The sequence below is a fragment of the Lacerta agilis genome, chromosome 4 (genome assembly GCF_009819535.1).
Source record: "Lacerta agilis isolate rLacAgi1 chromosome 4, rLacAgi1.pri, whole genome shotgun sequence".
Classification (NCBI taxonomy): domain Eukaryota; kingdom Metazoa; phylum Chordata; class Lepidosauria; order Squamata; family Lacertidae; genus Lacerta; species Lacerta agilis.
Window position 1 is genome coordinate 31,568,446 of NC_046315.1, and position 25,816 is coordinate 31,594,261.

The following is a 25,816-nucleotide window of genomic DNA, read 5'->3' on the forward strand; positions in this document are numbered from 1 at the left end:
TAATGTTTGAAGTTGTAATTTTATTTGAATGATTGTACATGTTGGTCCAAAAAATAAAATAAAATAAAAGTCATTAAATGCACCTTTCAATGGTATAGATTTGGAGAACGGGCAGGGGAAGTTTTTGTTCTGTCCGAGTGTTTTGGTTTACATGGGATACAATAAATATCCTGAAAAAGATGAATGGACATATTGCCCGGCATAGAGTCCTGCTGCTTGTTCAGATGGCATCTGGATATAAACTCTGTCACCTACCGTTAGCTGAACGACGGCACTCCCAGAAGCTTGGTCCAGGAAGCCTTTCTTGTACTCATCGTATGTGTACATCAGGGGCTCGTTGTTCTTGAACAAAGCCACCCAAACATTCCCCCCTTTACAGTGAACGTGGTAGGCAAAGTAGTAAATCCCTGGGATCTCGCAGGTGAAGATGCCAGTCTGTGGGTTATAGTTCTGCCTGCCATTGTAGAGGAGCTTGTCAAACACCACAGGAACTCCAACCCGTGGGAAAGGTGTGGTGAGCTCAGCTGTGAAAGCTGGCATCTCGTAGGAAGCGGCGCCGTTTTTGATTTTCTTGTAGCCGTATGGCGTCTTTGCTCCATCAAGGCCTGGACCCACCTCAGGCAAATATTGTCCCATAGCTGGTGGTGTGGGTTGTATTATGACTGGTGGGCCTGGTGGGCCAGGAGGCCCTGGAGGTCCCTGGAGGCCTGGCTGCCCAGGAGCACCAATGGAGCCAGGCTTCCCAGGTGGGCCTTGCATCCCCGCAATTCCAGGTTTCCCTGCTCCTGGAAATCCTGGCTGGCCTGGTAGGCCTCGTTCACCCTTCACCCCAGGAAGCCCGGGAGGTCCAATTGGGCCACTGGGTCCTGCGATGCCTGGGATTCCAGAAGGGCCTTGGTGGCCTTGAGCCCCTGGGATCCCAGGCTCTCCTTTGGGACCCATGGGGCCATGAGTACCAGGCAGACCTGGCAAGCCTTTGTGGCCAGCTTCCCCTTTTGGTCCAATTGGGCCAGGTAAGCCTCTTAGGCCTGGAGACCCCACTTCTCCTGGAAAACCAGGCTTTCCTGGGAAACCCTGTAAACCAACTTCACCTTTTGGACCAATTGGTCCTTGAGGGCCAACAGCTCCAGCTTCTCCTTTAGGCCCTTGAAACCCCATAGCACCTGAGGGCCCCATTAACCCTGGCAATCCTGGTTGGCCTGGTTCTCCTGGTGGCCCACCCATACCAGGTGGGCCCATGTGCCCCTTTTCACCCTTCGGCCCAAGTGGTCCTGGAATACCGCCCATGCCACGCTCACCTTTAGGCCCAGGGAAACCTGGCTTCCCAATCCCAGGCATGCCAGGAGGTCCTGGTAAACCTGGCAAGCCTTGCTCACCTTTCCCACCTGGAAACCCTGGCTGCCCTGGAATTCCATCTAGGCCTGGTTTCCCCACACCTGGAAGGCCAGGAGGACCTTGAATTCCAGGAGCCCCACCTAACCCTTGAGGCCCTGGCTCTCCGGGAAGCCCTGGTTTGCCTGCAGGTCCCTGTGGACCTGGGAAACCAACCATGCCTGGCTTGCCTACCCCTGGAAGCCCAACAGGACCTGGAGGACCAGGTAAACCAGGTGGACCTTTTAGCCCTGGCAATCCTGGAATCCCAACACCTTTATCTCCTTTTGGGCCTGGGGGGCCTTGCATTCCAGGTTGCCCTTTCATCCCTGGCTCGCCCTTTCCTCCTGGCTGTCCTGGCAATCCTCTGTCACCTGGCTTTCCTATTCCAGGGAGTCCATGAGGTCCTGGTTGTCCTTGGGGCCCTGGAATGCCCATAGGTCCAATCTCTCCTTTTGGCCCCATCTCTCCTCTTGATCCTGGAACCCCCATCGCTCCTGGTTTTCCCGGCATTCCGGGCATGCCTGGTTTGCCGATCCCTGGATATCCTTGTGGACCTGGTTTTCCTTTGGCTCCTGGCACTCCGTGTCCTGGTATACCTGGTGCTCCGGGTGGGCCTCTTGGTCCAGGCTCCCCAGGAGGACCCTGCTCACCTCTCAAACTGGCTAATGGAAGTTCTGCTGTACAAGAGAGAATGAGGGAGCGACAATTAACCATTATGTCAGTTGACTGACCAATCATCTGAGTACTTCAAGGGGAAGTACAAGCTTTCGCCTATATTTGCTGCTAATGCAGTTGATACCACAACTGAGGTGGCTGGATAACCACAGTCTTCAAACAGCATTGCCATTTTAACAGTTAAATATCACGTTGTATATTTTAAATGGCTATCTCCACCATTTTCAATGGCACAGTGATATTCTCTGAATGCATTCCAAATATAAGACTCCTGCTTTCAGGTGTACATGCCTTAGCTCCCTTCCTCTCCCATGTTTCAAGTAAGAGTTCTACCTCTTAAGCTAGGGGTGTGTACTGAATTTGGAAATTCTTAATATTTGGGGAATTAGATGTGAAATGTCATCAAAATGCAGAAATACATGCCTTAGGTTGTTTGGAAATATTTATAGACATAGTATTTAAAAAACCTTTTTGGCATGCCATGCTGAAACCCCACAGAGCTCCCTCCTTAATGTTCCCTTACTATTATACCAACAGATATACATATTTTATATTAGATGACAGAGGGATGGTTAAGAACAGAAGTAGGAAGGAGCAGAAAGAAGGACAGCTTACGTCTTGCAATGTTACCTTTTCCTTTCTTTGAAATCCCCTTCTTGCCAAGCATGGGTATCTGTGGGATTTCTTTGATGTACTGAGGCACATATTCTTTCCCATAGGGCAAGTGTGGCCCCTCCTTGGCCATGTGCTGCATTGGAACACCATCTTTGCCCAGTGGCATGTGAGGTACTTGTTGCCCCAGGGGCTGGTACTGCGGCACTTGGGGAGGCATCTGCTTGATCCCATAATAAGCACCTGCTTGGGTGGGTCTCAGTAGCCCAAGGTAAAGGGATGTAACCGCTGTCAAAAGCCACATAGGTGCTAGCAGCAAAGCCATAACCTGCAACAAAACAGAACAGAACAGCAGTTGCAAGGGAGTGGGAAATGGCAAAGACAATTGTATTGCAGGGATGGACCCAGAGGCATTGAGAAGAAGGAGGTTTGTGGAGGCTGCAGTTATCTTAACCTCAGTGCCTTTCTTTATAGTACTGGGTGAAGCAGCTATAGCTGTAGCCACCATCGTATTCCCAGTGGCACTGAGAATAAGCTGCTGTGGCTCGCTCACCCAGCAGCTCTTCCTGTGGCACTGCATGGTAACAACATTTCAAACATTTTTTATTAAAAGGAAGGAAAAAAGGAAGCTGAAATCAGCCGTGCCTAGAGTCCATGGGTCCCAGCCACCAAGGCTGCCTAGGCTGGTTCCACACCTTCTCCTCCATCATTCGGTCAGCAGGAGAAGATGCCTGGAAGATCAACTTGGAGGACTTGAACTTTCAATCTTTTTGAATTACTTGGTTCCTAGCTATTTTTATGTGTGCATTTTCACGCATCCAGTTGCTAGTTTTTTTATTGCTCACGCGCAGAACTAATGGCGGAGGGGACAAACTCCATCCTTTTTCTTGAGATATAATTCTTTCAAGTGAGCAATCTCAGAAGGGTTTCTTTGACCCTTCAATCAATGCTGCCCTTCTTTTGTCAAATCATGCAACCTTCCTGCTCTTCTGATACATAACATTGTACCGTGGTGCAGTGATGGCTACCAATATAGGCAGATTTAAAAGAGATGAGTTCATGCAGGATAAGGCTGTCAACTGCTAGTCAAGATGGCTATATCCAGAATCAGAGGCATGCTGCCTCTGAATACATCTTGATGGAGAACAGCAGCAGCAAGGGGTCAATTTCCCTCATGCGCTGCTTGTAGGCTTCCCAGAAGCATCTAGTTGGCTACTTATGGAAAACAGGATGCTGGGTTTGATGCACTTTTGGTTGAATGCAGCAAGGCTCTTCCTGTGGTAGCGCACATGCTGTTCACAAGTTCCCTGAGAGCAAGAGCTAGAAGAAGCCGAGATTTGCCCTAATAGAACCAAACAGACAAAAAAGAAAAAAGAAAAAAGAAAAGAGGGTGGAAACCACGAAGCAGTATTTGTAAGTGCACACTAGAGGGGGTGTTTGCTGTACAATTCTATACAATCCCCACTCTTCTGAAAATTCAGATTTTTTGTTTGCATAATAATTAAATTCGAAAGTCGTTTCACATTGCATTTATATGAAATTCCAAGGGGGGAAATTATTTGAAGAGAGGTTGTGAGTCAGTAGCGCTCCACAGTAATAATGGATAAAAACTAAACATTTGCAGTCAAGTACGGCTAAGTCTGCTATGTTCAGCATGGCTAGATTTGCTATGAAAGCGATCCAACTTAGAATAGTTTATGAGGACAAATGCTTGGATCAAGGGCTCTTACCTCAAGGATACTTCTTTGTCACTAGAGGCCCAAGTGTCCTCTGTGGCTAGGAATGCCTTCTACCAGCTGTATCTGGTTTGTTAGCTATGACAGTTCCTGGACAGGGATCGCTTGACCACTGAATTGGTAACCTCGAGGCTGGATTACCGTAATGTGCTCTATGTAGGGCTGCCCTTGGGCCTGGTTTGGAAGCACTCACTGGTGCAGAACTGCACAGCTGTGGCTGTGGTGCAGGGCATAGTTGTGCAGTGACACAGACTCAAAACAGATAAGTTTCACCTTAAACAATGACTATTCTTTTGGGGAAATGCCCACAAAATGGGTAGACAGTTAAACCCTTAGGCATTTACAAACATTCTTTTTTTAACTAAGTAGTGAAAGTTAAGAACAAGTGTCTCAATACTCGGGATAGGGGGCCATGCACAGTATTAACATATTTGAGTAATGCATAATGTGCCAGTTCATAATTGCACACAGCTTCCATTCTTTGCTTTCTATATTCAGTCAATGTGGATTAAAAGTCAGCTAATTTAAGACCTGACTTATCAGACAAAGACGACCAGGAATTCATGGAATATCACACTCAATGAAGCCCTCAGTATGACACATTATTTGCATATGTAGATATAATTCCAGTGCAACCATTTGATAAACAAAACTATTTTTCTTGTTTTTTTTATAAAAAATATTTATTCTGCTATCAAGCAGAAAAGTTAGTAGTTAGTTTTATCACATTTGCAGATTCACCGAATTTTTACACTTCAGAAAGAATTGTCTGATATATATATATATATATAATTTTCATAATTAACCCTCACAAACAGGGCCAGGGAAGAGGATTATATGTGTGGTTTAAATATTTTAGTGCTGAACGTGTGGGTCCTGATTTTTAAAACAGCTTATCGTCATGAAAGAAAATCTGTAATGTGATACACAATTCAGTTATAATCTTCCTCAGTTTGAGCCTGTGTATGCCATTTACATTACAAAAAGAGTTAAAGCTGTATTTAGAATATTGCAACACAGGTGTAAGCTCTGTCTTGTCCTTCCCAACCCAAGTCAGGCCCACCAATTTTCCCCTGCAAGTGGCTGTGCCCCTGATACAAGGGTTAAGTCAGAATCGTGAGTCTCCTCCTTGTTCTACACAAATCTAGGAAAGCATATCTCATCATTAAGGAGATGAACTGACAAAAATATGGTTTTGGGGAAATTTCTCAGCATTATCCAAGAAGCTCCTTTTGTCCCCAAATCAATAGACAAATAGCTCCACACTGAAGACAATTGGAATGAACTTGCATGTTTTATTTCTAGGCTTAGCATCTCACTAGCAGAGAACAGAGGAGGAATAATGAAAAGCTTGGGTTTAATGGATTCTTTGTGGCCTAAAAAGGACAATGCTTAAAAGTATGGAGAAGTTCTACTCTACATGATTCAGTATAGCTTTATATTTACATTTGATTGAATAAGTCAAAGCAAATTAGTAGCATATTTAAGGACCCTAAAATTCCCTTGATCATTTCACTAAACAGCAATGAAATCCTTAAATAAACGAGTTCAAAAGTAAGCACACCTTTTCAACATTTTAAAACAGAAGATGCACTTCAAACAAAAAGGCTTATCTGAGAACAATTCTTGCCCAGTTTTATTTATTTAAATTGATACCCTGCCCTTCATCCCAGAGGAGCCCAGGGTGGCATTTCCCTTGTTTGATGACCCAGCAAATCCAAAAGCTAGTAAATGCAGGTTCTAGTCCACACACTGCAGCACTAGTTTTTAAACTGAATAGCATATTGCCTAAAGAGCTGGGAACAAGAATGTGTACAATTACCTGAATTATTATTGCTCATATATTCATTTAAATGCAGATATGCAAAATTATCCATTCTGCTCTACATTCAAACGTGTGGTTTTTGTCTGTTTTTTTTTGCTCTTGTTAATCTGGTTTGAATCAGGCTGTTCAGTTTAATATATTGCAAAGTACTGACAAAGCCGACTTGCAAAAGCAGGATGCAAATTAATGGTTCCACCAATGTTTCAAGTATCTAAACAATCCCGTTAAAGTATCTTGACATTTGAAAGGATAATTGACTGTTGAAATGGGAGCATTTTCAGCTTCAAAGCATGCCCCTAATACCTTTAGCTTTTGTGAGATGGTCCTAAAAGCTTACACTTCATTTCCCCTTTTGCACGAACCTCTTATAACCATCATCCCCAAGGGATGTATTTTCTTCTTGCTATTTTGATTTCCTTAAGGGGATTTTATCAATTTCGCTGTGCTTTCACAAGCAGGGAAGTGACATTGGCAACAAAGCTCTTTTATTCATTTTTAGGAAGCATGAGGAAAGGCACAGCAGACCTGCAAAGGTGAAAGCAGGCTACCTTGAAATAGGAAAAAGACCCCCAAACAGGCTCTACAACATTGCCATGATAGAGAGTGTAGCATTTGTAAAAGAAAAAGCATTTATTATTGTTCTAAATTTTAAAAATTCAATTAAAAATATTACCTCAATGAAAGCATCAGGTAGAGTAAATATAATAAATATAAATACACAGAGAGAGAGAGGTTGAGAGAGGATGTCTCAAGTCTTCCAGCTATAGCTCATTGTAAACATTTCATCTGTTGGATGTATGGCTATAGACCCTGGAGAAGCAACCACCGCTGCCACCACCAAAGACATATAACTAGAAGCTGCTATTGGCAGAAGAAACTGGCATATCACACTGATCCTGGCCTGACTGCACTGGCTGCCATAGTTTCTGGGTTCAAGTCAAAGTGCTAGTTTTGACCTATAAAGCCTTAAATGGCTCAGGACCCCATATCTCAAGGACTGAGTCTCCCCACACGAACTGACCCAGACCCTGAATGATTAGGGTTGCCATATTCCCCAAAGTGAAAATCTGGACAAAGGTGGGGGGTGTTTTTGGAGGAGGGTGATGCAATGTTGTCAAGCTTTTTAGGTGAACATACCCCTGAAATGAATAAGTCTTTGGGCTTTTTATTTTATTTTAAAAGCATTTTTCTTGGAAAAATCGCCCTAGTTGCCATACACCTGGGTTTCCCCAGACATTTTGCAGATTCAGCGATAATCCACCCGGACGCCATTTTGACAGTCTGATTCCTGGACATGTCCGGGGAAAAACCAGACATATGGCAACCCTCCCTGCCTGTTCATAATCTGAGGCCCTTCTTCGTGTGCCTCCTCCATGAGAGGAATGGAGTGCGGCAACATGAGAACAGGCCTTTTCTATGGTGGCTCCCAGTTTGTGGAATGCCTTCCTCAGGGGGCTCACCTGGTGCCTCAGTTACATAGCTTTAAGTGCCAGGCAAAAACATTCCTCTTCAACCAGGCTTTGGGTTGATTAAACAATTTAAAGCCTTTTAAACTGTGGCAGTGTTGGTATTATTTTTGTTTGTGAGTGTGGTATGAATTTTTATATTTTTATAATGTAAACCTGTGATCCATGGATGAAGGGTGGTATAGAAACAACAACAACAACAACAACCAAACAACAACAACAACTTATTATTAATTCCCAAAAAGTATCATGTGAACAATGGTGATTGGCTCATCAGGGCAAATGGGGCCCTACCCCACCGGCCTCAGTCTGCCCCCAGCTAGTCCCCACATGCCTACTCTCTTCCTTACAACTCCCCCCCCGCAAGCTGCCCCCCCCCGTGTCAGCTTCTTCCTCCTTTGTCTCAGTGTTGCCCTTGAATAACTCAACAGGGACCAAGAGGGGGCAAAACAAGAATTAGTAGAACAAGAATTAGTTCGCTCTGCCCATTGTCGTCTGTGGTTACCTGTGTCATTGACTCTGGCTCCCCCTACTGTTGGCCTCCCTCCCTCTCTTCCTTCCACCCCACCTAACCCAATGGCCATCAGCCACTACTGCAAATGAAGCAGCCTTGAAATGCTTAAGTATGATGCTAGGTTAAATTCGCTTAATATTATTCTTGAATATGATTCTCTGTTGCAATCCCATGGTTTTACGGCTTGATTCCTTGCCATAAAATACTTTCTTACCCACTTCTTTCTACAAACTAGCAAAACACAGCATTGGCCTTTCATTTGTTCACTTTGATGCTGTGCTCACTGTGTTTTCTTAGTTCTTGCCTCCATGCTGCTTTATGGCTTATCTGTCTTTCAGAAAAGTACAGCAAAATTGAAGTTTGTGTCTTGGGCCTGAGTCTTTGCCATGTACAGTAATTCAGCCCACTGTACTTTGATTATCCTGTCCAAGAAGGGGTGGGGAGAGAAAGACAACCGCCTCTCTTATTTTCTTTTCTTTGTATTAATTTTATAGCTCCTTAGAAACTCCAAATCCCAGTCCAAGGGAGATATTCAAACCACGAAAAATGTCTATACAATATTTTTCTTGAAAAGGTCTCTGGCCCTTCAGACCGTTTTTATTGGAAGGCAGCATTTCCCCCACCCAATTGCAAAAGAGAAATCTTGTCTTGTGCATATGTTCCCTCCAATTCTGGAAGAGAAGCTATGTCTATCCAAAAAAGCAAAATGAAGTGCTACAATCCACCCCAAAGGAAAACAAAGCAGAAAACCACTGTCCACATATGTCTCTCCCCCTCCCATCTCTTTTGCTTTACCGTTGTCGCCCTTTTCAGGTGTTCACCTCGATCACAGGAGGGATAAATGTGTGCAGGTAAACAAGCATGTGCACATTTTCATGTATACCCCAATGAGAAGTCATGCCTTCAGTATTATGGACCTCTCTCGCTATAACTCCCTCCCACAAGAAGTTAGAAAGGCATTGTCCTTACTAAACGTCAGATTCTTGGTCAAGATTGTCTTATTTATTTATTGTTTTCTCTTTTTGTAAACCATGTTGTGTGTGTGTGTGTGTGTGTGTGTGACAAATCAAACAGTGTATAAATTTTATGAAAATATAAAATAAAATAAAATAAAATTTCAGGAATACTTTGCACCATGAATGCTTCACAGATTTTTATTTATTTTTTAATGGTTGAGATTTTAAATTCTGGAAGTTTTAAAATTTGGAAGTTTAATTTAGGCTTTAAATTTTTGTATTTTTCAATGCTGCACTCTGCTTTGAGACCTAGATGGCAAAAAGCAGGATATACAATTTAAAATAAATAAGCACCCTCTGCATTAACATCCTCCGCATGCTGGGTGCACCCTCTCTTCTTCACCCCCTCCGTGCATTTGATGCAAAGGTCTGGAAGATGTTTCAGCTGAATGCTGTTAGAAGAGGACTCTCCTGTCGTTTGATACTGAGAATGTTCTATAGTTTTGATGTAGCCTTGCTCTGATGCCGTAGGCAACTCAAATGATAGCTCCTAAACCCAGCTGCCCAACTCTAATGGGTGTGCCAGAATTTCCTTTCTTTTCAGATAAGGGGCTTAGGGCAGGTGTCAGCAGCTGGGACCCAACAGTTGCCCAAGGGTGCTTCATGCAGTTAGTGGGCCTAACTGGCCCATTCCTAGACATAAATTTATTATAACTACTATATAGGCTGCTCACCCGTGGTGGTCGGGACAGAAGGTATGGGCAGTAAGATTGCTTTGCCAGCCTGCAGGTGGTGCCATGATTGGGCCTGATGCTACTTCACAATGGTAGTGAGACCGATGTGGGATCCGATGGATCCCAGGCAGACTCATTGTCTCCTTGCTCCTGGAATGCTACATTTTGGGGCCTTCCACTAGTTCCCACCAGTGGAACTCCCACCCACCTGACAGATAGCAAGAGATCAGTTTAGTTAGGAGCACTGGATAGAGGGACACTTCTACCCTACCATAGAGAGCGGGTGGCACTGTGGTCTAAACCACTGAGCTTCTTGGGCTTGCCAATCAGAAGGTCGGCAGTTTGAATCCCCGTGACGGAGTGAGCCCCCATTGCTCTGTCCCAGCTCCTGCCGACCTAGCAGTTTGAAAGCATACCAGCGCGAGTAGATAAATAGGTACCGCCACGATAGGAAGGTAAATGGCATTTCCGTGCACTCTGGCTTATGTCACGGTGTCCCGTTGCACCAGAAGCAGTTTAGTCATGACCTGGAAAGCTGTCTGTGGACAAACGCTGGCCTGAAAGTGAGATGAGCTCTGCAACCTCATCCAGGGGTCCTTTACCTTACCTTTACCTTTTTACCTCTACCCCAGCTAACTCCCTCCCACTATACTTTTTACTTGTTCTTTATCTGCAACCATTTGAATGAATTATTTTTCCTGCTAAAATCAACAAAAAGAAGCGACTTCTGTAACACTAACCCTTGTGTCCCATTGGGGTGGGGAGAGAAGGAGGCCATGGAATAGCTCTGAAAGTGACATACCTGTATGATCCTTGCTTTCCAAAGAAAGCTGAGAGAGCAGGCACACATGTATTGTTTCCTGCACAATTTTAATACATTCTAAAAAGCAGCTGATGGCCATTCACAGGTCTGAATGTATTTGGAAGTGGGTTTGTCAAGGCAAAATTCTGTTCACATCATTCACTGGGATGCACAGCTGCCTCAGCAGCCAGTCTGCTCCATACCTGGAGAAGTGAACATTTCTCCTCCTCCTCCTCCTCCTCCTCCTCCTCCTCCTCCTCCGCCTCCGCCTCCTCCTCCTCCCCTGTAAGAGGCTTTCTCTGCCAAGTGTCAACACTACTGTCAAGCCTATAAATCTTGGAGATTACTTTTGTTTGGAACTTCTCCTGCTATCCTGATGAGGAAATAATGGAACTGCCGAATTCCTCTGGTACATACAAAGCTAAATTGAAAATAAAGTTGAAATGTAATCAGGCACAGATGGTTTTGATATATATTTCTGAGTGGTTTAATCACTGTGTCATTAGTTTGCCAAATAACACGACTGGGATAAGTCAGATCTTAATCCATATTCTGCTTTTAACAGAGACGATCAAACATGTTGCTTTGCTGGCCCAAAGAAACATTGTGATTGTTTTGTTTTACCCAGGTACAGAGACCGGATGCAAGAAAATACAACAGCCCCAAATGCCCTCTGTATTATTATTATTATTATTAATATTATTATTATTATTATTATTATTATTATTATTATTATTAGCTGTACCCGGCCACGTGTTGCTGTGGCTCAGAGTGGTTAAGTGGATGCAGGCCCGCTTCCTTGCCAGATTCAGAGTTGGGGGGTTCCTGAGAGAGGGGCCCTTTCCCTCCCCTCCCCCCTCTCTCAGATATTTCCCTCGAATATCCCCCCCCCCGTAATGGAAGGAGACCCCGTTTTTGCCTGCCTCCCCACAGCTTCTCCCGTTGAACTCCCGCCTGCCTCCTCTCCCAGCGGAGAGGCTCCTTCCCCACTTTTCCCTCCAAAGTCCCCCCTCAGACCATCCCTCTCCCAATCCCCCCTTTCTTCCTCCCTCAGAAACGGCTCCTTTCATTTTCCCGCCTTCCCTCTGAGGACCTTGTATTGTGTGTGTCGGCGGAGCCGCCCTCCCCTCCCGCTCCCCCTCCCTCTCTCTGCTGAAGTGTGATCTTCTATACCGTGTGTTGCTCTATAGCGTGTGTCCAACAGATGGAGCTGTTTTTGCTGAAAACCATGTTTTTACCTGTCACAAGTGTGACATCTATATAATATTTTTACATAAAAAGACGCCAGGATTGGAACGCAACGTTGTGTCAAAATTTCAAAGCAATCGGTGCAGAACTTTGGGAGATTATTGATTAGGGACAAACGAACATTTACATTTTTATTTATATAGATTTTCAAAGGAAGGCTGATATTTTAATAACCTTGATGGACCGAAAAACCAAGGGTTGGGTTTCCCTGAAAAGCCTGTTAGAATGGTGCTTGTTTCTTGCAGACACCAAGCAGTTAACATCAGTGAAAACTAAGCAGGCCTGTAAGTTTGTTATTTTAGAGGTGGCAGCATACAGAGGAAATTGAATATTTGCCTTAAAAATATGAAATGTCTTCAGCTAAGCTGCCTATCCATGAACTCATGTTTGAATCGTTAACTAAAATGGTAAATCCATGCAAAGTCAATTTTGCTTCTGATAAAAAAAAAACAGAAGAAGTTGCCTTATCCTGAGTCAGACCATTGGTTCATCTAGCTCAGGATTTGCCACATCCAAGTTTACTGTGTGTTTGCCGCTGTTTGCCTTCCTTAACAGATTGGAGAACTGGGCCAAAACTAACCTAATGAGTTTCAACAGGGACAAATGTAAGGTTCTGCATTTAGGCAGAATAACCAGCTGTGCAAATATAAGATGGGGGACCCCTCACTTGCCAATAGTACATGTGAAAAGGATCTAGGGGACTGCAAGCTTAACATGAGTCAACGGTGTGATGCAGCAGCAAAAAAAAGCTAAAGCTATTCAAACTGCATCAACAGAAGTATACAGGTTAAACTCGAAAAATTACAATATCGTGGAAAGGTTCATTTCTTTCAGTAATTCAACAAAAGGTGAAACTAATATATGAGATAGACTCATGACATGCAAAGCGAGATATGTCAAGCCTTTATTTGTTATAATTGTGGTGATTATGGTGTACAGCTGATGAGAACCCCAAATTAACAATCTCAACTTTGGGGTTTTCATCAGCTGAACGCCAAAATCATCACAATTGTAACAAATAAAGGCTTGACATATCTCACTTTGCATGTCATGAGTCTATCTCATATATTGAACTCCAGTAGCTAATGAAAGCAATTGCTTACATAAATGAACTTTTCCACGATATTCTAATTTTTCGAGTTTCACCTGTAGTGTCTCGATTAAGGGCAGTAATAGTACCACTCTATTCTGCTTTGGTCAGACCACACCTAGAGTACGGTGTCTAGTTCTGGACACCACAATTTAAGAAGGATATTTACAATCTGGAACGTGTGCAGAGGAGGGCGACCAAAGTTATCAAGGATCTGGAAACCAAGCCTTATGAAGAACGGTTGAGAGAGTTGCATATGTTTAGCCTGAAAAAGAGGAGACTGGGAGGAGACATGATAGCTATCTTCAGTCTGAAGGGCTATCATATGGAAGATGGAGCTAGCTGGTTTTCTCCTGCTCCAGAGAAAGCAGGGAAGCCAATGGCTTCAGGTCACAAGAAAGGAGATTCTGACTAAACATCAGGAAGAACGTTCTGACAGTAAGAGCTGTTCAACAGTGGAACCATCTACCTCAAGAGTTGGTGGACTCTCCTTCCCTGGAGGTCTTTAAGCAGAGGCTGGATGGCCATCTGTCATGGATGCTTTAACTAAGATTCCTGCATTGGAGGGGGTTAGACTAGATGACCCTCAAGGTCCCTTCCAACTCTACAATTTTATAATTCTACCATTAACCAACATCAGTTTTAATGGTTTTCCTCTGTAAATTCATATCTACCCAATAATCAAATATATTGGGGAAAATTTGGCTCCATATAGCTCCACTCAGGGTCACAGGTGTTCTGGCGTGAGTGGATCAATCATCATTTTCTGCTACTCCCCTTTCCATGCCCACTGCTTCCTTGAATCTCTGGTTTCGTTTTGGTTATGCTCGTAGCTATTTCTGGTATGCTCCTGAACAGAGTGTAGCATTATATATCTTTTCTTTTCTTTTCTTTTCTTTTCTTTTCTTTTCTTTTCTTTTCTTTTCTTTTCAACCATCAGATCTGCACAAAACTAGAAAACTGCAAAAGCATACCACATTAAAAACTGTGTGCTGAGCATTTACAATTGCTTGACTTCAGGAGATGCTGGGAATTGAACCAGGGAATTTATGCATTTACTGTACCACTGAGTTTCATCATTTCCCCAGATGTTCAAAGAAGACTCTACTACGGTATAACAACCCATCACTTGAACACTATCTAATTTAGATTGTAAGCGCCTTGGGTCAGGGGCCTGGCCTTTTTGCTCATGCTACTCTGTAAAAGGCTATGTACACAAACAGTGATTTATACCTAAGCAAGCTGATCATCTTGGTTCGTTTTGAACCTTGTGTATCTCAGCAAGGAGTCAGCACATCTGTTTACATTGCCACAGGGTCTCTAAGGTTTCTCTCGCACAGTAAGCTCTTTGAAGAACAGACAGGGAGACAATTCTTCCAGCATGTTCTGTGAATGTTTTAGTAATGGCAAATAAAAATAACGGATTTACTTTGATGTCTCTGGCTCCAGACAGAAAGCACTCTGGGGGCCCGACTGTCCGTAGTGGAAAAACTGTTACTCTAGAGATCAAGGACCGATAAGCTGGTGTCCAGCTGCCACTTACCATGAAATGTTACCACGAGAGGCTAATTCGTAGAGTTCGTAACGTAAGAGAGAACTGATGAATTCCTGCATCAAGTGTCTCTAGGGCACAAAGCTAAATGCACATCTGAATCCTAAGAACATAGGAAGCTAATGCCAAGTCAGACCATTGGCCCTTCCAGCTCAGTATTGTTGACACAGACTGGCAGCAGCGGCCGAGACTTTTATGCAGGGGTTTCCCCCAACCTTACCTGGAGAAACCATGGATTGAACCTTGCAGCCCATGACTGAGTGAGCTTCCGTTGCTCTGTCCCAGCTCCTGCCAACCTAGCAGTTCGAAAGCACACCAGTGCAAGTAGATAAATAGGTACTGCTGTAGTGGGAAGGTAAACGGCGTTTCCATGCGCTTCGGTTTCCATCACGATGTTCCGTTGCGCTAGAAACGGTTTAGTCATGCTGGCCACATGACCCGGAAAGCTGTCTGTGGACAAACACCGCTCCCTCGGCCTGAAAGCGAGATGAGCGCTGCAACCCCACAGTCACTTTTGACTGGACTTAATTGTCCAGGGGTCCTTTACCTTTACTTTATGCTCTATTACTGAGTCACAGCCACTTCCCATGCTGATTATGTGGATTAATATAGTCAGTAAAGGGGTAGTGACCAACTCTATCCTGAACTATTCATGTTACTCACCATAGGCTCAACGTTAACACCTCACCCTTGGACACCTGAGACCCACACCCTGGCAAAAACCCATTTTTCTGGCTTGATTTTCTAAGCAGTTGGATCTATCTGCCATTCCTCACATAACACCAGTCTGGCGCAGGTTTATATATTGCTGAAAGCCATAATTTCCAGTTTGAATAATAATTTCTTGTGCAGTAATGTTATCAAATATTTACCTAAACTTCCTTCTATTTATTTTCTCTTATTAAAAGAGGGTTAGACTATCAATGGCTTTTTTTTTTTTGGCCTTGCTAGGAATCACAAGCAGGAAGAGTGTTGTGGTGGGGAGAGAGCTCAGGTCTTGAGGGTTTCATTTGCACATGGTTGACCACCGTGAGAGCAGGCTGGGCCTTTGGTCTGACCCAGCAGGGCTGCTCATGTGTTCTTAAAATCTAAATAGAATGGATCTGTTGTTTTCCCTTGTTGAAAAAAACAGGGCAATAGATTAGCCTGACTTGAACCAACTTATAGTGAACTCACGCTGCCCATGGTCTTTCCTTTCCTTTCTCTGATCTTGTTTTTACTGTTGTTAAGAAACTTTCAGATAAATAAGAAACCCCAGAACGTTCAAACGAAACCACAAACCAAGCATGGGGAGAAACTCCTTTCAGTCTGCAAGTATACAAGTTTTATTCAGCAATAAGAAAGCTGAAGAGAATAAAATCTCTTGCAAAATATATTGCGCTTCGGGCTGTTTATTGGGCCAGGAGGCTAAAAGTTTTAAAGTCTAGCTGCATAGGTTAGGAAAATAAAGTCAAGGGTCTGGCTTGAGGGAAACCTGGGGTGTGTGGAGCTGTAGCTCTATGGTAAAACAGTTGGTTTGCATGCAGAAGTTGCCAGGTTCATTCCTCAGCATCTTCAGGTAGTGATGGGAAATACCCCGATCTGAAATGCTGGAGACTTGCTGCCTTTCAGTGTAGACAATACTGAGCTAGATGTGTCAATGGTCTGACTTGGTCGAAGGGAGTTTCTTGTGCTCCCATGACTCCACCATAATATCTCAACACTGTCCAGAAACGGTGCTGAGTACTGCTCATTGGCAGAAGCTGGTTACCTTAATATTTAGACCAGTGTTCAGGTATGCGTAATATGATCTTGTAGCCTACAAGTCATCCATCTGTTCTGACCTCTTGTGCCAGAAGAGAAACAGAAATCTTTCTAAACACAGATACTTGCATGCATAAAGAAAAGAATGCAATTTCAGAATGTATGCCAGTGGGGGCAGAGGGGGCGGAACCAGATGTCCCAATTACAAACCTCCTAAATTCTATAAATGTAACCAAAAACATGGCAATAGCTGGATGTAGCTGGTGAAATAAACCCTGGCTGCTATTATAGAACACTACTGGCAAATACAAGTGTGCGGGGGGGGGGGGGGAGAGAGAAAGGGTGTGTTTGTGCTTTTCTACTTGGGAAAATTCTGATCTTAATACTGATCACTAGGTGGCACTACTGATCCACTCAGTTTCAACAGAGTCATGCTTTGAAGAGGATGATCTGGAAACTCATAAATCCCTCAGTGGCATGACAGGTGCATTATGCAGAGCAAGCCAATAAAAGAACTATTTAGGCTACTTTACACATCACGAAATCCCTACACCAAAGGCATAACTTGAATTGTGCACATAGGGTATTGTGTGGAATAATTATCACAGACATTTGCTGAACCCACACTAGTGCAAAGCCTGTATTAGGCCAACCAAAATGTTACAAAATGGTCCGCAAACTTTTTGAGTCTCCCAGAAACTTTCATCAGCCTGCATTTTATTTTCCCTTGTGGTTCAGCACAGCTGCATTTAATTTCTGTAAGAATATTTTCTGGGTTCTCTCACCCATTCTGTGCACATGCAGCCAAACCTGCTGAGAAGCTGTGATCAAGTGCAGCTTCTCAGAAATTATACACAGAGCCATAAACTCCAGGTGCGCAATCATCACATAGGACCAACATACACAAAATAAGCATAATTTCCTACCAGCATCTGGGAATCAAAAGTGGGGAGAGTGTTTTTATACTCGTGTCCTGCTTGCAGGCTTCCCATAGGCACCTGGTTGGTCACTCTGAGAGCAAAATTCTGGACTATATGAACCTTTGGTCTGATTCAGCAGGGGTCTTTTATGTTCTTAATGTAATTCCTTTTTTAAAGGCATTTTACAAGGTGGGAAACACCCCAAATGGCCTATTTGCAGAACCATTTTCTTTTTTTAAAAAAATTGAGGGCTATTTGTTTAAGCCACCATGCACTCATTTTTTTGGCACAACTATCAGCTTGGATAATGCTCCATTGCTCCAAGCGCACTTCAAGCTTACAGCTCATCGTATCACAATACAGTGTGTTAGAAATATCTGAGTCATTTTTATGACCTCCATATTTGTAAAACACGTGCTTCTTACAAGAATTTCTGTTGAGCAGACGTCCCACACAGAGACAGTTCAAAGTGGCCTTTGTGGGAACATAATCCAGGGCACACACAGGGTCACTGGGTTTGCATGGAGTCGTCTTTTGCAAGATCCAGCACCCCCTACATAGATCAACCATGAATCCTGTGATGTCAGAAACATGCTGGCCCCATGTCTTTTTAGGGTTAGTAAGAAGAACATATAAGACGACTACAGAGCATCCCACCCACTAAATGTGACATATAAATGAAAAACCACAATAGATATTTTCACATCTCTCTCTCTTGTTAACACTTCATCTGTTTGACAGATAGCAATAATGAGGACCATGGTGAAAAAAGAATCCCTGACACATCCACCTTTTCTCATCCCCCCTGGTTTGTGCTTTCATATAACTTTGGAAAAGGAACAACCTTGAAATACCAAGCACCAAAGTCTGATACATTCCTTTGGACTGAGTGAGAGTGCCAAGAATGCATGAATTCCTAGTGACCTTTAGCTGCAAACTGTGAACTTTGTTCACTAAGCGTAATGCATACTTAGGCGTCATTACTCAGGCCCTAAGCCAGATCCTTTCCTTTCCTCTGCCATTACTTACTTAGTGACAGTTCGCCAAACAAAGTGAGGAATGGGAGCATTTGTCTAAGTAAATGCTGAAACCTGTTCTTGAGACGGTCGCTTCTAAGTCTGTGGCTCCTTCCCAAAATATGGAAGGCCCAAGAAGAGGGATGCTATTCACATGGAAGAGAGGTGGCAGAACTTGCTACCGTCACCCGTCTAGACAGTCGCTGCACGTTTACAGCTACTTTTCAGCCAAAGGCTACTCGCTTCACATTGCAACAGACTACAAGGCTTGGTCCAAAGGCTGCTTTCCTCGTGACCTGTCTCACCCCCACAACAACCCTAGGCTTATGGAATAGGAACTAAACCTGAAATGACATGTGATACAAATTTAAAGTTCACCAACAATTTGAATCCAAATAACTGTATTTCAGAAGGTTCCAAATTTTCTTTTTGAGTATGAATTTTGAGGAACCGTGTTTGCCTTCCCAGTTTGACTTGTGGGTGTACATGCGTGCATTCTCAATCCATGGCGCCTTTATTCAGTCGGGGTGGAAATCCCACTCACAGGAAGTGATGTATATGACAATGTGTAATTTCAATGTCAGGTTATTCCAGAGAAGGGAACAGGCCCAAACAGGCGCACTGACTAGCGCCACATGCCGTGCTCCTGCCGCATGAGCACACCATGCTGACATGTTGTGCACATGCCATGTGGCTTGCACACACGACGCAAGCACACCACACAGCATGCATGAGTTATGTGAGCACATCAAGCAGCATGCACACACGGCACCCATACGTTGCCGTGGGATATTGAGGGAGCCTGGCCGCTCTCTTGAAAAAAAATTGTGAGGGCCAAGGGGCCAGGCTCCCTATCTGGTGCCCTTGGACTCAGACAGATGCCCAACAGAACAATTTTTTTGCTAAGGACAGCCTAGAACAGCAGCATAGCTAACTGCCCCCGTTCAGACACAGTGCTTCCTACAGTTGGAATAGCAGCTTAACAGTTAAGTTTCCCTTGACATCCCATGACATTACCTAAATCTTAAATTTTGTTCAGGCTCAAAGTTCAGTACAAACTTGCCAGATTCAGTGCCTTTACATGACACACCCACACACACCCCGGAAAAGAAATCCCAATCCAGCTTCATTCATAACTGAATGCAGCAGCAGCAGCCACTAGCACAAAGACCCTGGCAATATCACCCAGTGAACATGGTTCACTGATAATTTCTCCAGATTAGTCCAGTCAGTCTATGGTTGAACCTCAAATTTATTGCAACAGAGGCGTGTCATACATCGGCATGCTCTGAAACATGAGCTTTTATTGCATACAAAAAGTCTCCCAGACTCTCACGCTCTGGGAAAAGTCTGCATGCCCCTTTTTTGGTGTCTCCCACCATCTGAAAGGGCACACCTCAAGCTTAAAATTTATATATAATGCTTTGAATCTGCAATTCAAGATGTACTGTGCCAAAAATAAGTTGAATTATTCTGTAACTTAAAAAACAACAACATTTGAGCACTGATATTTTATTATAGAATGATTTTAGGTATACTAACATGTAGAGCTTGCTTTTATGGACATTATAATGTATGGAACATGATTCTAGGTATGATTTATCCCAGAAAAAATGAAGGAAGAATTCATTCACTCACACACTTCCACCTCCCCATCCCCCCCACAAACCCATTGGATGGTTATATGAATTCATAACAAATGATATTGCACGTGAATGTTGTGCAACCCTTTTGGTTTAGGTAAATATGTCATGGAATGACTATTGGACACAATGTATACTGAAGTACAAATTTACACAAATATTTAATAATTGCTATAAAGTAAAATAAAGTGTTGTAAGCTTGCCATTTATTGCAAATATATCTGGAACAAATTTGATTATTCCTGGAATAATATGAAGTTTATGCTACACTTTAGATAATTAATTGCTGTGGACACAAGATGTGGTCCAATTAATCTTAACATTTTCTAACTCATTGGGGGTGCGATCCAGCCAAAGTTAAGCACTGGCACCCTACCAATTTCAAATAGGAGAAATTATCAAGTGCAAGTGCTCTTACATATTTTTTATGGAAATCAAGGGAGTCATAGTTGGCTATGCTATATTTGGCTGGATTGTGCCATGTCATTTTTATATACAGTGGTACCTTGGTTCTTGAACGTCTTTGTTGACAAACATTTCGGAACCCGAAAGCTGAAACCCAGAAGTATATGCTTCCATTTTCGAATGCGCCCCGGAAGTTGAATGGCTTCCACTGCGTGTTCCAATTTTCTCAACTGAATTTGCAGAAAGCCCCTTTGTGCCTCGGTTTTTGAATGTTTCGGAACTCGAACGGTCTTCCGGAATGGATTACGTTCGAGAACCGAAGTACCACTGTAATGATTTAAAGCTATTGAACATTTAAAAACAAATACATTTTAATGTTTCATTGGTAACAGAAATCCTTATGTTTGGATTTTGGCTATTATTGGCATGGGGGTTCTGAGCTTAACAATGTATTGCGCAGTTCTATTTTTCACCATGAATGCCTCCTTTGTTCTCCCTTGGGGCCCACCTGACAGGTGCCGGAACTGAGTTCTAGTAAGTTCTGGCTGAAAAAAAGCCCTGGTCTTGTGCTCAAACAAAGCATTAAAGCAGATAAGCTTTAACACCATCACACAGAAGACATTTCCTTGGGGTGTGGACAAACAATTTGTGGTGACCCAAAGCTCATTATGAGGTGCCCACCTTCAGTTCCTCATCTTCTTATTTTATTATATATTTCATTATTACATTTATTTTCCACCTTTCATATTCCAAGGAGGTCAAGATGGTGTACATAGTTCTCCCCCTCTCAACTTAATTCTCAAAACAAACCCTTGAGGAGGGCTAGGCTACAATACAGTGACTGGAACCAAGCACAGGTCACCACCCCGGGGACTCCTTGGCTGAGTTGGGATTTGAATCTGGTCTCCCAGGTCCTAATCCAACACTCAAACCACCACCCAACATTGACTGTGCTTTGACTATTATTGGCTTGGGATATCTTCAGGTTTGACAGTGTCTGTCAGATAGTTTGGATAACACTGAGCTAAATGGGCCTGTGGTCTGACTTGGTGTAAGACAGTTCCTGTGACCTTCTGCATGCAGACCAAAATGCATAAATCATGACAAACCTGTGCTAGCTTGTGCCTTTCATTTAAAATCAAAAATTCCAGTTTGACCATTGCGTAACTGATACTAAGCTCGTGAATCCCTTTGAGGTTGCCTCAATATAGTCCCCCTCTGTGTTGTAGCTGCAATGAGAGAATGAACTGCACAGAGTTCTCTATTTGGATGTATTTCTATTTCTCTCATTTGTATGTTCAAAAAAGCACACATTATTTTTCTTAAGTCCTTTATATATATCCACTTGGCGATGATTAAGTTGGGCCAATCCTACATTGGATTACAGCAAAGGAATCCCAGACAGACTGAAGAGACTCAGGCAAGCGCATTCTTAAAATATTTTGTTACTTTAATCTAAATCCTTACATCTGACTATTATTTTCACATGATTTTTTAAACCGCCAACGGGTATATTTCTGCTTTGCCTAATGCTTTCAGAGAGAATCCTGATGAAAGCTGAGCATCTTCTTTTCACCTGCATAAATTGAACATATTTTCCTTTTGGGTTTCAGAAAACGCAACATTGGAAGGCCATTTGTGAGGGAAGTGGGGAGTGGGTGGGATTTAGAGACAGGAAATCCCAGAGAGGACCTCCTGTTTTTGGTGGAGACAATTATTGTGTTGCTTTTGGTTGGAGCCCAGAATCTCTATTGGATACAAATGTCCTTGGCAACAGACATGAAGCCTAAAAGCTTACAGATCTCTGTAAATTTGGGAGATGGGACCTGCCACTGAAGTTTGCATATAGTGTTAGCAGCTTTGCGTTGGGGGCAAGTTCGCATCAAGAGTGTGTTTTCAATTTCGTAAAGCTGGCTGATCTCGATAGATAAACACTCATTGTGGTGGAATATTTGTGCCAAGGTTTGTCTAAACCTTCATTACATTCCGATTCTTTTCAGCGACTGCAGCCGACTCAGGAAGGAGAAGGCACCAGTTTGCTAAAAGGGACAGCGCTGGAGTCAGTATTCAAGGTTCTGTTTCTTCGATTAGCTTGCGGACTTGTATAACTTCTCCAAGTATTAGTCCCTATGTCCAAAAGAAGGAGTATGTTGGCTTGAGTTGCTCTTCTGTTTATGCAAGGCATGTCCATCAACTCCTCTTTCTACTTGCAGCCCCCTACACTATATCCCACACGATTCCCAGCAGTGCCAGCTCTAGGTATTGTGGGGACCTTTGGCAAGGTGTCTTCATGACACCACTCCTCCTCTCCATGGCTCTGCTGCCCACTCACTTGTCCTCTCCTTCTGCCTAGTCAACCAGAAGGCCCCAGTGTTCTGAACCAGTCCAACCTGCTGACCATGTGTGCCAGGCCCAGATAGTAGAGTGCAGGCTGGTCCCATCTGACCCCATCCACAATGGCATGTGGGCTACCTACCACCAGCTGCCACCTGGGCTCTGAGAAAGGGTGAAGGGTGTCCTTCCTAGATCCAGCCATTCTGGGCAAGGTGGCCTGGAAAACCCCTACACTACTACAGCAGCAAACTGTGTGACACCTCAAGCATTCTCCTGGACACCTCACCCAGAATGCCTGGTTCTGAAGGATTCTTGCTTTGGCTCCTTTCCAGAACCCAGCATTGGCAGAGAGATCACCATAGTTACTATCGCTAGAGCAGCAGAAAAGCAGATGATTAGCTGTGATTCCTGCATTGCAGGGCCCCTTCCAACTCTTTAATGCTGTGATTCATAGATATATTTTTAGTAAGACACAGTAACCTAGCAATGGTTGAGCGACCCAGCATGGACAGTAGTAGAGGGGTAATAACCTCACTCCTCAAATGAGTACAGTGGTACCTTGGGTTACAGATGCTTCAGGTTACAGACGCTTCAGGTTACAGACTCTGCTAACCCAGAAATAGTACCTCGGGTTAAGAACTTTGCTTCAGGATGAGAACAGAAATCGTGCTTTGGCGGCGTGGCGGCAGCGGGAGGTCCCATTAGCTAAAGTGGTACCTCAGGTTAAGAACAGTTTCAGGTTAAGAACGGACCTCCTGAATGAATTAAGTTCTTGACCCGAGGTACCACTGTACAAGCTATCAGCACGTGAGCTACTGATTCAATACTGCCAACTCCACATCGTACTTGAGCTACCTCAGCTTGTAGAGCAAGATTGTGCTTATCGTATTTGAACTTCAATTTTCGAAGTTCTCTAGGTAGACATTTTTTTACTATTCTGACATTCCTTATCAAACCATGTCTGTCTTTTGAACTTTTTATTTTTCATCACACTAGTTGTGGTCATCAGTGGCCGCATTCGGTTAATTATATTCTCATTGAGTCCGATTACATTTCCCGTTTCTAACAGATTAGGTCATGTTTTGACAATGTAAATGTTTTAAGTTTTTGTATCAAACTAGTGTATATTTTATTGAATGACAATGTATACATTGCAGCAGCCTTTGGCTATAAGCAATAAAGTTGACTGACTGACTGGCCATCTCCACATGGACATAAGCGTTTTTCCAGTGGAATTTTTTGAAATCAACCCTCCATTTCTCATATTGGTTGCTGCTTTTGTTATAACTGCATGAAAAGAATCTAAAGGATTGCAATTCTCTCCCGACATAAGGAGCATTTTCTTTCTCTTTCTTTCTTTCTTTCCCACTCGCAAAGCTAGAATAAAGGAAGCTAAGCAAAAGAATGTTTCTTCCCAAAGTCATGCTTGAGAATGGTCATATACATAAGATAATTGTGGATACTAGGAACAAATGCCTACTTGTCCTAAGCATTACCATTAAAAACTGAGAATGCAACGTGATACTGTTTTTTTTCCTTTTTACTCTGGATACAGTTGACACGTTGATGGTAATATAAATCAATAAGAATCCTTTAAATTCCAAAAGTCCCCTGAAGAAGAGGTAAGCATCCATTATTACGAGTGAATATTTCCACCTCAATTCCACAGCTGAGAGAACTTCAAGAAAAAACTTTGAAATAATGAAGGGATTTCTAATAATTCCATCAAATTGCCATCCTTTCTCTCTTTCAACAAAAATGTTTGATTTTTTAAATTCTCTGCATAAACATATGGACAATGTCTATGAATAATTCTTCTCTCTTAAAATTTCCTCTCTCTTAAAATTTAAGCACTAAGACATAAGACAACCAGTTGAGTAGCTGATCCAAGTTCTCAAGTCCAAATCATGATAAGAGGGCCCGGAGTTTTAAACCATTTATGTTCAGGCTAAGTACATGTAACATAAAAATTTGAATTTCAAAAGATGGTGGTACTTACATTAAGATTTTGGGGAAAGGATGGAGCTGTGAGTTAGTGCACGAGGGTGTTCAGAAGCCTTGGTTCTTCATCAGACTTTGGTAAGGAAAGAAATATATTTTTCTCACCATCACCTAGAAAAAAATAAGTTGAAAGGTTACATTGTGAACTATAAATCACCCCTTTGTAAACAAACAAACAAGCAAACAAACAAACCAAACCAAAATCCTGTATATATATATTTTAAAAACATACAAATATTAGATTAGAATTTTCAACCATAAATAGTTTGATTTCAATTTAAGATTTTACAGTGAAATTTGAGATTTGCCAAAGTAATCCTGAAGTGGTGGAGGATTTTGTGGTGGAGAAACTGCCATTTCTGAAGCCCTACTGGTCTGCAGCAGTCAGTGCAGAAGGTGTGTGTAAATGAAGAGATAATAACATATTAGAATAAACAATATATCAAAGGGCTTAAGAACATCAAAATATCTTTACATGGCATTGCAAAGAAGTTCTCTGTGGAATGAGTTCCATAAACCTGGTGCACACAACTCAGAAGGCCCTCTTTCTGGTTGTCACCTTCTAACTCTAGATGGTAGAAGCCCATCTTCCAAAGATGACCTCAGTATGATACAGGCAGGTTGATAAATTATCCTGATTTAAGGCCTAGCTATGAGTTGCAGTTCCACCAAAGACACTGGAGTAGTTCACACACTCTCTCAAACAGAAGTTAGGAAAGGACCGTATCATTTTATCACGCCCACCAGGAGTGTCTGCTTCAACTTGAGGTTCACCAGGCATCTATCCATGGATTTAACATTTATTTAGGGTCGACATGCATAAAATCCATTGAATTCTATTAAATAATCAGTTCCATACGTGTTCCATACTTTATTTAGATGCATAAAATCTACTGCATGGTTGACGTCCAACATATATATGGCGAGCATGATCTGGCCATCAACCATGCATTGGACCTCATACTTCTATGAAAAGTTTATTCATTATACCACTGGCTATACATAGAGGACCAATGGTCCAGTTGACATTATAGGTGCATCTGATGGGCAGAACAGGAAACTGCAATCTCCACCTACACTTAAAAACTAGGGGAAAAGGTAAATCAAACAAGTCCAGAGCCATGATGAAATGAGGTGATGTCCACAGTGGGGTACGATAACTGTGATTTA

General features: G+C 42.9%; 1 protein-coding gene across 2 annotated transcripts; it reads right to left on the reverse strand.

The window, feature by feature from the left end:
• Positions 1-24,757, reverse strand: COL8A1 (collagen type VIII alpha 1 chain). 2 transcript variants are annotated; one of them, XM_033146602.1, is made up of 3 exons: positions 24,645-24,757; positions 2,680-2,989; positions 1-2,048 (listed from the first exon to the last, which is right to left on the reverse strand). In XM_033146602.1, exons 2-3 carry the CDS (start codon positions 2,984-2,986, stop codon positions 148-150), a joined length of 2,208 nt encoding a protein of 735 aa, XP_033002493.1. In that variant the 5' UTR covers positions 2,987-2,989; positions 24,645-24,757; the 3' UTR covers positions 1-147. The 2 variants fall into 2 exon arrangements, with proteins under 2 accessions (XP_033002493.1, XP_033002492.1); XM_033146601.1 differs by having other exon boundaries at positions 1-2,051.
• Positions 24,758-25,816: the final 1,059 nt, after the last annotated feature.

What these genes read in the sequence shown, in the direction of transcription:
- COL8A1 (XM_033146601.1), bottom strand. Translation starts at nt 2,986, where the DNA reads ATGGCTTTGCTGCTAGCACCTATGTGGCTTTTGACAGCGGTTACATCC. An exon ending in GATTTCAAAGAAAGGAAAAG is followed by an intron (nt 2,052 to 2,679) that starts GTAACATTGCAA and finishes TCTCTTGTACAG; the next exon opens with CAGAACTTCCATTAGCCAGT.